Raw genomic sequence first — 13,964 nt, forward strand, 5'->3', positions numbered from 1 at the left:
TACACCTACTGGTTTTGTCAGCTTCCCAAAACCAGAGTGATCTGCAGACTACATAAAACTCAGCACTTATTAAACACAGTCTTCAACAAATCTGCATGAAAATTAAATTTTGCTTTCATCAAGGAGTGAATAAACATATGGAAGGATGTATAATCTTATTTATCAAAAACCATTTGTATAATTAAACACGAATATCATAAAAGGTTGCCTTAGGTCGTCATTTGCATGAGTAAGTAATTTGTAGAATGTCAGGTACAATAGACAGAATAGATGGATGCGTGAGTGTGTAGGGTTAAATTAGGCTCAATATTAGCCAACCACACAGTGATCAATCAGAATGATAGATCTAAATGGCAATACAAGAGGACTGTCTGAGCGATTTTTAGTATAAGTATTCCTTAGTAAGCTTTCACGCCAAGCAATTCTAACAACAGTAAAACACGTTCTTATGTGATCTACTCCAGGCAGAAGTCCTGGGGAAGTGGCTGGTGGGACTCTGCCTTAAAAAAATAAGAGGTTTAGAAATTAGAGTTGTTCAAGATTGACCCTGGCATCTTTCCAGCTGGCAATATTAAGTTCCAAGACCACAGAACACTTCACAAGGGGTCCGGGGAAGGAAAAGGGCCAAAAACTACCTCAGAGGCTTTGAAGACTATGGTTCTGCCAACTACAAAACTGAAGTTACTGCCTCATTCCTTCAGTAACATATAATATCATCCAGTGAAAGACTACATAAGTGCAGATGACAACCTACGATAAAAAGCTCTGCCAGAGTACTTTCATTTTCAGTGAAATCAGTAATATATCTCTGTTGTGAACTTTTCATAAGTCAAACTCTGTTCACTTTACTGCAGTAGGTCAAACCCTCTATCTGAGTTAAGTCCCTGCTGCTACAAAGATTTGCCCACAGTAGCTCATTTCAAGGAGCATATTTCTTTGCGGAGAGAAAAAGCCACATATGGAAAAAGCAGCTCTGAATGTGCCACTTGCCTCAACTCAGCACTGACCTTAGTTCTAAAGCTCTGGCTGCACACCAGGCTGCGGTCTTAACGAGCATGGAAAGTGGCAGCATTGGGGCTGAGTTGCAAACCAGCTTCCACACTATAACTGATGGCCAAGAACTAGGGAGAGAGGCTTCCTGCATAGTACAGCAACCAGGCCTCGCAATGGGACCCCTTAGGAAATTTGGAGAAGAGAGAGATGCAGCATAGCTGGGGTACACACAACTCACTGAGAGTTGGTGGGAGGCATCTTCTTCCATCCCTCCCATATCATAGGTGCCTAAGCCATGCCTTTCAGAAAACAAGCTTTATTTTTGACAAACACCATCTCAGGACAAGGGAAAAGGGAATGCTGGTCTCCTAAAACGTGACATCTGGGTGGCTGAAGACATTTTCCCAGAGGGCAGCGATTTCATTTCAATCACACGCTTCAGCAGAGGCAGTCAGTCCCACTGTCCTCCAGAGTGGAAGTGCCCAAGTGCACAACTCACCTCTGTCTGTGCATAGTGTGCACCCTATATTTGTACAAATACAAGAAAACCAAGATCAACTCGGCAGAGCAAGGGCAAGTGCAAACAGACATGGCTTCCTAGCCAGGTCCATCTCCAGGGAGGGACCTTGAGTCCATCCTCTGAGCATCACATTCCTCTGCAAAAAGAGGCCAAGATGCATCTGGGCCTGTCTGACAGTCAGGGTCTCAGAATACCAGTGAGGGAAACTTAGCAACTCAGCCATGCCAAGACATATTCCCAGCAGAATATCTTCGGCTGTGCAAAATTCACATCGGCTTTGGAAAAACACTGTGAGAGCTCAACAGGACTTCAGAGGATCTAAATTCTGGATTTACACTGGCATAATCCTGACTCCCCTGACTCCTTCTGCTTCTGCTTAATCATCTGTAAAAGAATGGATGGCTATAAAAATTCTTCCCTATGAGAATCGTCATTCAAGTAAACTCTGGCCTGTGCTTGGAGATCCAGAGTTGTAAGTGCACAGAAATGGCTGCAGATGGAAATGTTCATGTTTTGTCATTTCAGTGCATGAAGAAACCAGACAGCAAGGCAACAGAAGCAGCAATGGGAAGCACCTGCTAAAATCAGAGTTTTGATTTGGTCACGGCTCCTCAGAAAATCACCACAAAAAGGGCAAGACGAAATTCCATGATTTAGACTTTTGTCCTAAGTTTTATTTTGGCACACAAAAAGAGTCCTTTTAAGACATGACATAATCAGCACAGAAAATATTTACTGCATCCACAGAGAAATGGAAAATCATCATCATCATTTGCTGTTCAGAATGGCAGAGGATTCTAAAAGCTACCTCAGAGCACAGATCTCATGTAGGCAGGAATGTACTGGATGACAAAACAGCAGAAAGGCATCAAACACTTCTTATAACCTGAGATTCTGAATATACTGCTTTCAAAAGCATTAACTATGACATCGTGGTGCATGGCTCTGCATGCTGCCAAAAGGTGTATGGCTTTTAATGGCTACTTTCCCTCAACAAAAGCAGGAGAGGTCTCCAAAATCAGCCACACTACATTAGATATTTTTTAAACTGCTTTATAAATTTGCTGGCCTCTGGACCACGTTGGATTATGAGGTAGAACCAGAGAGGAGAAACTTATCTGGAGTCTGCATATCTAGAGTACTAGAGAAGTCCACTTACAGGTAACTAAGCTTGTTTCTTTCATCACCAATGACCTTGCATGACCTCAGCTCCTGGATGAGACTGGTGTTCAAGCATTGCTCAAAATGATCACAGGACAGTCTGAAGGCTCACTGGCCCAGCAAGAGGTTGGAGAACAGGAAGGAAAGTGCTGAGAAATTGGCCACAGCCTGAGTGCAGTGAGCACTTGTTCAAGCTTAGTAAAGATGAATAGCAACTTTCCCCATACAGGGCAATAAAATTACAATGGCTCAAAGATGGAGATGCTGTGAGCAGGTGTTGTCTTCACCTCTGAGCAACACAGGCCTGAGATCCTCACCTGGGCAAGCTGTGTTTTGAACTGAAAAAGTCATTTTTTTCGTTTATCAAATGGAGATCATATGTGAAAGTATGTACTTCATACAGCATGGAATGGAGGGAAGCAGCTGGACCACTGCTAAAGCTAAAGAAAAGTATCAGAAGAAGACAAGCAAACAGGCAAGCACTAAGCTTCTCTGTGATGAAAAGGGACAGTGAAGAAGCTACCAAAATAAAGTACACAAATTTAACCCCCTCAAAGGACAAATACAGTCTGTGATTAAGGCAGAAAAAATGCACTGTTACCAAAAATTCCCCCAGTGATTAAAGTGATCTTTTGATCGTGACTCCAATTACACAAACAAGCATAAACACAATCTGACTGAGCAGAGGTCTCACAGAGGACAGCATGTGCGCAGTAATGCCTGCCAGTTCACACCATCACATCTCACACCTGGTCCCAGCAGAGTGACAGGTATTTCCCCTGTAAGCACAAGGGCCAAAGGAAGGAAGCTCCCACCGATCCTGCAAAGTGAGCATTAGAAACTCTCCAAGAGGACTTGTTTCCTTCACCTCTCCTGAAGTATAGCAAGGAGGCTACAGGCAGAAGGGTGGGCTGTCTGGTGGCAGTTTGCCTGTCTGGAGGCAGAAGTCTTGAGCTCCTGCTGAATTCCTAGGGCAGGCAGAGCCAGCATCCTTCACTTTGCACAGAGACCAGGTAACAATCGCCCTCCTCCAAAAGTTCACTGTTGACCAGCAGTGACTGCAGGCTCCCACCAAGCCCTTCAGGTACTGTGCATCAGGCCACACTGAAGTTAACGTGCTTCTGTGAGGGGCAAGAGCTCAGCTCTCTGCTTGAGGGGAATTCAAGGACTTAACACAACTGACTGCTGGTCCTTCCAAGAAGGATTCAGCACTAGCACCACTCTGCACACGCCAGGAGAGATGAGCAGTAGCAGAGCTGAACTGATACGACTCCTCTGTTTCTACAGTTGATTCCTGGAGGCCCAAACACACAGCACTACTTTAAGACTGTTTCCTTCACCAAGACCTCTCATTTATAGCTCTATGATTACATAAACAGAGTTTTCCCAATGTAGTTTTTTTCCAAGATTGTAAAATATTTTAGAGGTATATAAGATATGATCGATCAATCTATCAATAAGTTTCAGAAACACAGCACCAAATGTTTGAACAGCATTCCACAAGAAAATTGAAACCTATAATCTTGGCTAGTTAAATAAAATTAGAGAAACCCAGAGGTGCTTTCTGCCACCGTCATCTGCAGCACCCTTCACAAATCTTTCTTCTCATCAGACCTGACCGACATGCAGTCTAGGTAATTTGGGATTCCTAATGCAATGTCAGCAGAACTTAGAGCACAAACCCTGCCTACGGAAGTCTAGCATCCAGCATTAAAATAATTTATTCATTCTGGGCATTGCAGTGTCAGGAAGGTATGAGCAAAGCAGAAAGTTTCAAAAGTGGTTGCAATCTAGTAGGAACAGAACAAAGGCAATAGAAAAATGGTATCACATCCACTCATGATCAGTGGTACAAAGAGGTAGTAAACAAAAGTGTGTTTTCTGATTGCCCATCCTGAAATCTATTCTCTTACCTATTTAGCTCTCAGTCAGCATACTTAGGGAGGCCATAAACATATAATGGGATAGACGGTAGGTCCAGGCTTCTAGCATTGCGATAATTTGAACCTCTTAACATTGCTATTCATCTTCACTATTCAAATCTTTATATCTAATAAAAGTATTAAACCCATTCTAGGGAGGCGAAAAAAAGACAAAGATTACAGGCAAACAGTTTGGGACTTGCATAACGTTACCATATTCTAAAGGATGCTCATTTCATATAACATAGTATAACACCCGTAATTAATGAGAGATGTAAACAAGTTTAACTCTAAAAGGTAGAAAATTAAATAATTTGTTTCCTATGGGTATATAATGAGATAGTTACCACATTCCCATGAGAGAGATAAGCAGATATTAAAAGGTCTTTCCAATACCTGTAATAGCTAAGGGCAACAGCTAATTCAATAGATTCGATCAAAATCACCACTTCTTTCTCCGCTTCTGATTTATTACTTTGGCTGCAGTTAGTCATCACTCATTTTAGTTTGCTTTTCAGCAGTCATAAATTATGCCTCATAAATAAAAAGATACAATCAAGGAAATCATATCAAGTCATCTACTGCCCTGGAATATATTTTCCCGTGGTACTCACACTAATGTCTTTTTAAAGGATAGCTTGCCATGGTTTTGAATAGATCAGAATAGCAATGTACTGGGAAAAGTCCTACAAGTGTGCTGTCGTAACTGTCTCACCAGTAATTCTGGAATCCAAAAACATCATTTTGTTTAATGAACAAAAATCAAGGATTGCTTCATCAGTACATAGTTTCACACTTAAATTTAGGATAGTGTTGGCAACAGAAACATGGTGCCAGAAGAGGGGCTTTTTAAAAGGAATTGCATAGTTTCAAGTAGCACTTCTACTGCGTGCCCTACTGTACAAGGGCAAAGGAAGCATCTAGTTCAGCAAAAGGATATTTAGAGTAGGTATCACCTTTAAAGCACGGAAAGAATATAGTTGTGCTTGCTTTACTTTTCAGAAGATTTTCTCTTGCAAGAAAACCCCCTCTTTCAAACAAAGGGGATAGCAAGCAGGGAGTGCAAGAAGGAAATGTCTTTGATTTTGTCACTGCTTTGTGGTGTATCTTTCTCTCAGTGTGACAAGCAGAATAGTGAAAAAAAAGCCAAAAGATGAGGGTTATTATAAATGGGTGACTACCCATCACTGGTTAGTCAGAGAACCTGCTTCAACCCATTTTAAGCTGTAAAAGTCACTCAGTTGTTAGCCAGTAACTAAGGAGCACAAACTGGAGCTCAGCCACCAGTTTGATGGACAGGCTGGTAACCAAGTGCCATTCTTGTCATCTCTGAAAGTGACCGAGACGACTGACATTTTCTGTGCTCCGTGCAGTTGGTCCTGCCATAATCTTCGTGACTTTTCACTCATTTTTCTTTCTGTAAATCTCCAAAGTCAGACATACGATTTGTTTCCTCTTTGATAGTTCTGAGAGTCCAAGTTGGAGTGCCCAAAATGTATTTCCCCTGGCATATCTTGGAATCTTCCCTTGGTCTTTCACTTGGCAGAAGTATTTCGACTGTGAGAAACACACTACTTAAGGAAGGACACTGTGAGAGGCAAGATATCTGCTGCAGTGCACCAGACAGTCTTACAAAAGAATGAAAAGGCAACAATAAAACCTTCTGAAAAGTTCTACTCCAACCTTTTGCTTGCTCAGTGGTTTCAGAGAGGAAATAAGGACATGTTCTACACACCAGGAAGACATTAAGCCACTAATCTGAAGAAGCACTCCAAGTACACAATTAAGTGCAATTGTGGAAAGTGACATTGCACTTGCATGGAAATTGCACCAAACCCCAGCACCACCTTTTTGCAGATCAGTACTGTGTGCCAAAAGGACCGACCAGTAGCTAAGAAAAATTGGTACTGTAGACCATTCTCAGCAGTTCCTGAGAAAAGCCAAAATATTTTGTTTCAGAAATTCTATGGAAATGAAGAAACTCATCAGGTCCCATGAAGTTTGTTTGAGTCAGGATTTTTTGAGAGAATCACGCAATACAGCTGAGGAATCAGGCAGTATTTCAAGAAATGCCTAAGAGGCCAAATGCTACAAAGAATGCAAGTATCTACTGATTAGACCTACAGAGAAAATTTCAAAGATCTCAGTAATTATTTCCAAGTACAGGACAGTAGGCATCTTAATGCCTCTTAAAGCGCACCGAAATCTAGTAGGCATGAATACGCTCACATAGATCTGGCCCATGAAGAATAAAAATGCTCAAGTTCCTTGAACAATTGTGACCTTAGTAGTTATGGTGCACAGTCCCTTAGACCAGCATGAGCTTCAAAAGTCACGTCATCATTTTTGGAAGTGCAACTTTTGCATTTAGTCCTACAAGGCTTTAAATATTCAGCTGAAGTTTACAGCAAAAGAAAGAAAAACAACCTCCAAAACCCTCACCTCAGATCCAAAGAAGCTACCAGGTTCATTGAACGAAACCTCAATACCTCCAAAAATGCTGGAGAGGGTCCCATCCCATCACTGCACTTTGATTTTATCTGCATTCTGCTGGAGGAAATTCAGTTGCATTTAAAGTTTTATGTCCAGCAAACAAGCTTCAAATGCAGAGACAGCAGAATCAATACTCAGTTTAAGTGAAATATAAATCTGGGTTTCATCAGCATAATAGCCAAAGTCAAGCCCTATACTTATGAATAACTTGTCTCACAGACAAGATATAAATTGTCAACAATGGAGGAGCTTAGAATAGATCCCAGAGGACTGCTGCAAGTGACACAAGGAGAAAACAAACACGTGCATGCAAAAACCTCTCACAGCAAAATAAATGGCCGTCAGTGGAGAGGTAAAAAAAATAAAAACAAACAAAAAAAAAGAACAAAAATGATTTAGAGATCCAGTCAACAGCTCAGCCCAGTTATGGAGCAGAACCAAGATAAAAAGCCAAGTCTTGAATATGGCATGGTAAACCAAAGAAATCTGCTTTGCTACTCGTCATCAACTGATCATTAAATTTGTTAGCTCAAGCAAATCTCTGTGCTGTGCTATCAACTTCTCCCCTCCCTAAAATAGGTTTTGAATTAAGTATCAGTAAATTAAAAATCGGTGCAACTGAGGGTATCACACAACTTCCAGCCCAGACAAAAAAAAGTGAGATGTTTTTCTTTAGCTAAGAAAGATTCCTAAGTAGTGATCAGGGCACGGATCTGCTACAACTCTTTTCTATCTACCAATCTCCATCTGCACTTGCATTTGCATTCTTCACAGATCTTGACCAAAATAGTAAGGAGATCTGGTCCAGCAATAGTTCCATTTTAAAGAAACTACAGCAAATGGAGAATTCACAGTATCGTGGACCTATAGAAGAGCCCTAGACAGTGAGAAAGAAATTAAAACCTTAATATTTATACACAGGGGGACTTACTACAACAACATTTCACTCTAAACTGTGCTGTTTCTTGAAAAAATTTAATAGCTATGGTCACAAGTGAAATGACAACTGGAAAACATACCTTCACACATTTAAAGAGTAGTAAGTTTTCAGGCTTGAAGTAATCATACTTTTTGTTTTGGAAAATATTATAGCATCTCTTGTATTTCTAAATTCCAAAGTTCTCTGAACTCATAGATGCTCCAAATTTTCTCTGGCTCAAAGCTAACAGACAGACTGTTCATGCTGGCTACCACCTTACAGACATGCTGCCAATACAGAAACATCAGAAGTAAAAAGGTTTGTGACTCTCAAGTAGCAAAGATAGGTTTTGTGAATACTGCAGTAAGTACTTTTTCTAGTAGCATCCCAGGTTCTCTTTTCAATAATTTAATAATTGTCCATTCAGAATCCTTTTCTTATCCAAGTTAGAACTGCTAGAAGTGATTTATGAAGAAAGCCACAGAATTCTTCCCTCTAGGCCCTGGGACTCTGACATACAAGAGGCAATGGACACAGGCTGAAACAACAGAGTTAGGCACAAAGGGAAATAAGAGGTATGTAAGCAGTCATTGGAACAGACAGGTTGTACAGTCTCCATTCTTGGAGAATCAGGGAAGGAGATCTTCCAGAATGCAATTGGACACAGTCCTGAGCAGCCTGCTCTGAACAAATCTGCATCAAGCAGGAAGTTAGACTAGATAACCTCTGGATGTCCCTTCCATGCTACATGACTTTGTGAGTCTTTGACATATGTATGTATCAGCTCAATAGATTCTACTGCTAACTTGATAAAGAAACATTTTAGATTTAATTCTGCATGGCTTCTGGCTACCAAAAAGGATGCAACAGTAGAAGTGAAGAACTGAAACCAAAAAACCTGATCTGTGAAGAGCACTGTCATCAAACCTCCATCAGGTTGACACCAATGTGGAGAGGACAAGTCAATATGACCGAGGGCAGTCAGAAGATCCCAGAGGAGAATTCACCAGGTAGATTCATCAAGGACAGATGTGAAGTCTTGCACCTTGGGTACTAATAAACCCTTGCAGCATTACAGGGTAGAGACTGACTAGCTATGCAACAACTCATCTGGAAAGAACCTGAGGGGAATCTTAGTAGATAGGAAGTCAAACATGAGCCAGCAATGTACCCTGGCAGCAAAAATAGGCAACCGCATCTTGAGCTATTTAACAGGATCATAGCCAGACAATTAAAGGAAGTGATTACATGCCTTCACTTAGCGTTTGTCCTGTTTTGGCCCCAAGAAAGATTGATGAATTGGAGTGAGTTCAGCAGAGGGCCACCAAGGTAATCAGAGGGTTGGAGAATTTGGCATGTGAGGACACTTTTTTCCACCATGGGGACAGTAAAGCAGTGCTGCAGACTGCCCTGAGATGTTGCTCACTTTCCCCAAAGATTTCCAAGGTACAAAAGAATAAAGCCCTAAATAACCTCATCTGACCTCTCAACTGACAGTGCATTGAGTAGGAACCTGGACTGGTGAGAGCCATTCCAACCTGAATTACTTCGTCATCCTATAAAGCAAATGAACATTTTAAAGAAGTATTGCCACTATTCTGTGGGAGTTCAAGAGGTGGAATGCATTGTGTTTCGTACTTACTGAAACAAATCCATGTTTCAGCAAATTCTGTTTTATTTTATTTTAGGAAAAAGTTGTAAATACTTTTGAGAATTGCCAAACTCATCTTCAAGACACTCCATATGTAGACTTATTGTGTATGGATTTAGGAGTGAGGCTTACTGCTATCCTGTCGGCAGAATAATAAGAGTGCTTGATGAAAGGCATTTTTATAAGCAAAAACTAGCCTTAATCTGCTACAAAACTATGGCTTTAGAGACAACAGATTAAAGGCTGGTTTTGGTGAGGTTCTAAACTCCACCAACTCGTTTAAACAGCTGGAAGGAGTGTCAAGTGCTTAGAAATAGCAAATATCTCAGTTCAATGGGGTAAAGCCAAGATATGCGTATAAAACTTGAGCTTAGTTTCCAGGGCACTGCTGATAGTGATGACAATACCTACTCCACAGTTTAATTCCAATAGTAAACTCTTAAGAAAAACAACAATAAAAGGCCTACATGCATAAGAAGTAGCAGCCATCAACAATAACTTCACAAAATCTGCTTGTGATCCTACCATTCTGTCATTTAATTTGTTGAGAAAACACCCCCAGTTCCTCTTGACATAAGCTACTTTATGATCTCAAAGTAAAAAATAATTCCAAGAAGACTAGGGGAGGAGGGAAAAAGAAAGAAAAAAACTAATGAAATGCCTTTTCAGCAATAAAATATCACACTACTTACATAACATTAGATCCCACCTGATATTCGTATTCTGTGTAAGGCAACAACTGGTCATCTCTGAAGAATGTTGAAGAGCCATTGTAAACAAGTACGAGGTCTAAATTTATGAGGGCTTGTGTTGTCCGTCTTCTGTAAAGTTCATAGTATATAATCCTCCCATTTGGCTGCTGTGGGCCAGTCCATAGGACAGAAGACACTGTCTGGAAGCCCCTGGCTGTGGTCTGTATCTCTATGAGAGGGGCGGGCTGTGCTGCTGGTGGTGCCTCCAGTGTCTGAACAGATGCCCACTCACTGGAGGCACAGCCCAGCTCTGTGCAAGCTTGGAGCTGTACCTCGTACCTTGAAAAACATAAGCAGAAACAAAGTGGTTAAAACATCTGAATCAAACACACAATGGAGGGGGGGGGTTTCTTAATTTTTTTGGTCTTTGGCATTTTTGAAAAAGTAAACAATTTATATCAACATAGACTACATGTGGGAATTCAGAAAGCTGACGACAGAAGAAAATTTTCATCCAGGTTTTACACTATGGTAGTTGAGTCGCCATCCCCGAGTGCATTTAAGGACCATCTGGATGCGGTCCTCAGGGACGTGATTTAGTGGAAGGTTGTTAGAGTTGGGATAGTGTGGTTGGGTTGTGGTTGGACTCAGTGATCTTTGAGGTCTTTTCCAACCTGGATGATTCTATCATTCTGTGATTTTTGTTTTCAAAGCAGGATTCATATCTTCATGAGTCAAGTAAATGATGTGGATATCATTTGAGAGCTGAATCATCACTGACTTCACTCTATTACTCTTCTCTCTTTGGATTTAGATTAGTTACATGTAAATAGTAGGCAGACTTATCAACCATGTAACACACACAAATTATGCCTACACAAATATATACGGAAAGGTCACGTAAATAATCAAGAATTAGCAGGGAAGACATTACTTCAGTATCAAGTGTGTTGCTTTTTTTTTGCAGCTGAATCCTATATAAACACAAGTAGCTCTTTTTCAGTTCAAAGGAACAAGCACACTCCTGGTGTGACTTTGCAGATGCTCAGCTGTGCTGCAAATGGGCTAGGTAACAAGTTTTCTGCTTCCTCATCTTAACTTTGTCAGCTAAAGCCCTATTTATGCTTGAATATAGACATCTTCCAAAAGATATACAAGAGTTCAGGTTCTGGAGTCTGTAGCAGAGTACTGAACCACCCTGTGTATCAATTACAACCCAGGTCAACTCTATGCACTTCATCAAGATGATACATAGCTGGTGTTACTATAAATTAAAATATCTTGGCTTTATCATGTGCCTTTTAGGAATTAAAACCCATGGGTCTGACCAGCTGTTTAAAATAGAGAATTAATGCCAGCCTACTGATTCAACTTGCAGCATTCACTTAACAAACATAATCTTCCAGACTTACCAACTGTAGGGTTGTAGCCCTGCCACTATGAACGAACGTCTCACAAAGGAACTATGAGATGCATCAAAGTCAACAGTTTTCTTTCCTGTTTCAGCAGGCTTGTGGATGGAGATTGTATAATTTTTAATGTCACCATTTACTTTGATAGGAGGATCCCAGGCCACCAAAATCTCCTTTGAGGACCATGCTTGCAACCTAGGAGGCAAAATCCCAGAAGGAGCAGAGGGGTTGGTTTTTATCTGAGCTGACGGGCTAGTCACGCTCCCTTGACTGTTATTTGCAGTGACAGTGTAGCTGTACTCCATGCCTGGTGTTAAGGTGAAATCAAGGTAGCGAGTTTCCTGACCTGAGTAAACAAGAACATCATCCCTCCTTAGCTCGTAGCTTGTGATTTTACCATTGGGCTTAGCTGGACTTTTCCATGTGATCTCAATTGACTCTGAGCCCATGACAAGCAGCCTGGGAGCTTCCATATTTAATGGTGGAGCCTCCATGGTCGTCACTGACTGGGCTGTGCTAGATGTGCAGCCCCCAGCAGTACAGGCAACCAATTCAAAATCATAGTGTGTGTAAGGCTGCAGATCAGAAATCAACATTTGCAAGTTTTTGCCAGGATAATACTCTTCATTGTTTAATTTCAAAATGTACTTGGTAATATCTCCATTTTGTATTTGGGGAGGTGCCCAGGATGCATTAACCTGAGTGGAACTGACAGCCTGCAGAAATGGTGGATCCACTAACGCAGGAGCTGCTTCCAATGTTCGTATTGCAGCTGGTTCACTGGTAGAGCAGCCACCCATTGTACAGGCAACTATTGCATAGCTGTACATCGAATAGGGTAGTAAGTCCTCATCCGTGTAGTTGAAGGTAGCTGCATCAAAGCTGAAAGGATAGAGAACATCATTTTTTAGCAGCCTGTATGATTGAAGAATACCATTGGGCTGTGCTGGCGCATCCCAAGAGACGAGCACCTTGCGAGGGTTAACTGATGCTAAGGATAACCTAGGGGCAGCGAGACCTTTTGGGGCAGTTTGACTGGTCATGGCTGCTGTCCAAGAGCTGTCAGCATAGCCGGCTGCATTCCAGGTGCGTATTTTGTATTCATACCTTGTCCATGGCTGCAAACCTTTATCATTGTATACAAATGTATTACTTTCAGTGTTGTATTCTGTGAAAACAATTTTCTCATCTTCCATTGTTGCTCTGTACCCTGCAGCATTTTCTTTTGTGCATCTGTGAATAACTTCATAGCGAATTATTTTTCCATTTGGATTAATTGGCTCCAACCAGCTCAGCTCAATGTTGGTAGCATTCACTGCCTGGATTATGGGTGCCATCTGAGACACTGGAGGTGCTTCGTCTGTTCGAATGGGCTGGGGTGGGGAACGAGTGCAGCCTGCTGCATTACAAGCTTCCAGTAGCAGGGTATAGAGTGTGTATGGTTCAAGGCGCCTAAAGAGGAACTGGCGAGATAAACCACTGTACTCCAGGTTGTCATCATTGAAAATGTTGTAGGTCTAAGGAAAAAGAAAAAAGAAAGACTGAAAGGGAAAGAAGTCAGGATAAAAGGACAGAAATTTATAAATCAAAATGTTTGTAAACTAGCTATAGACGAGACGCCTTAATCTTTGCAACAGAGCGAGGACCATCAACCAACTATCCAGTAGCTGACTTCCTTGATAGTAAAATCACCACACAAACAGAATCATTGATACAAAAATAACATTTTGATCCAATTTTCATGATTTTTTTTTCATTTGGATTGCAGTAATAAATCATCTACTGACACTTTTCATTATGTTTGTTGTTATCAAGTTTTATAACAAGCCTTTTATAGATTAGCACAAAGCTTCTTGCAGACTAACTCTAAACAAAACCATTTTAAAAAAACAAATCAAAAACTCCCCCTCCCACCCTCTCTCCTTTTGGGTAATTGATCTGTAATCAGTTGAAACCACTATGTTAACAGAAGGCACAAATATCAGAACAACATTCTATCAAACCTAAAGTTTCTAGAACTGCATTTTGGCAATGTCTAGAGTAAGGGGCTAAAGTTATTTAAGACAACGAGCTTTCATGCATAGCTTTCTGTCCATTAAATTAACGGTTTGGTTCACTGTAAATGAATTCCTGTGGTTGGGGCTAGCACAGGAGTGTTAATTCTCATTTGAATATAAGCACAAGCCATGAGTGCACTCTTA

At 41.0% G+C, this 13,964-nt stretch overlaps 1 protein-coding gene across 1 annotated transcript in view; it reads right to left on the bottom strand.

Moving 5' to 3' along the window:
• The window catches only part of USH2A (usherin), a 391,434-nt gene that overhangs the window by 13,700 nt on the left and 363,770 nt on the right, over nt 1-13,964 (bottom strand). Inside the window, exons 63-64 of the mRNA XM_048935557.1 lie at nt 11,764-13,280; nt 10,369-10,690 (exon numbers count right to left, since the gene is read on the bottom strand). Of these exons, the coding sequence (XP_048791514.1) occupies nt 10,369-10,690; nt 11,764-13,280 (1,839 nt within the window). The remainder of the gene's footprint in view (nt 1-10,368; nt 10,691-11,763; nt 13,281-13,964) is intronic.

This window comes from Lagopus muta, chromosome 2 (assembly GCF_023343835.1).
Source record: "Lagopus muta isolate bLagMut1 chromosome 2, bLagMut1 primary, whole genome shotgun sequence".
Classification (NCBI taxonomy): Eukaryota; Metazoa; Chordata; class Aves; order Galliformes; family Phasianidae; genus Lagopus; species Lagopus muta.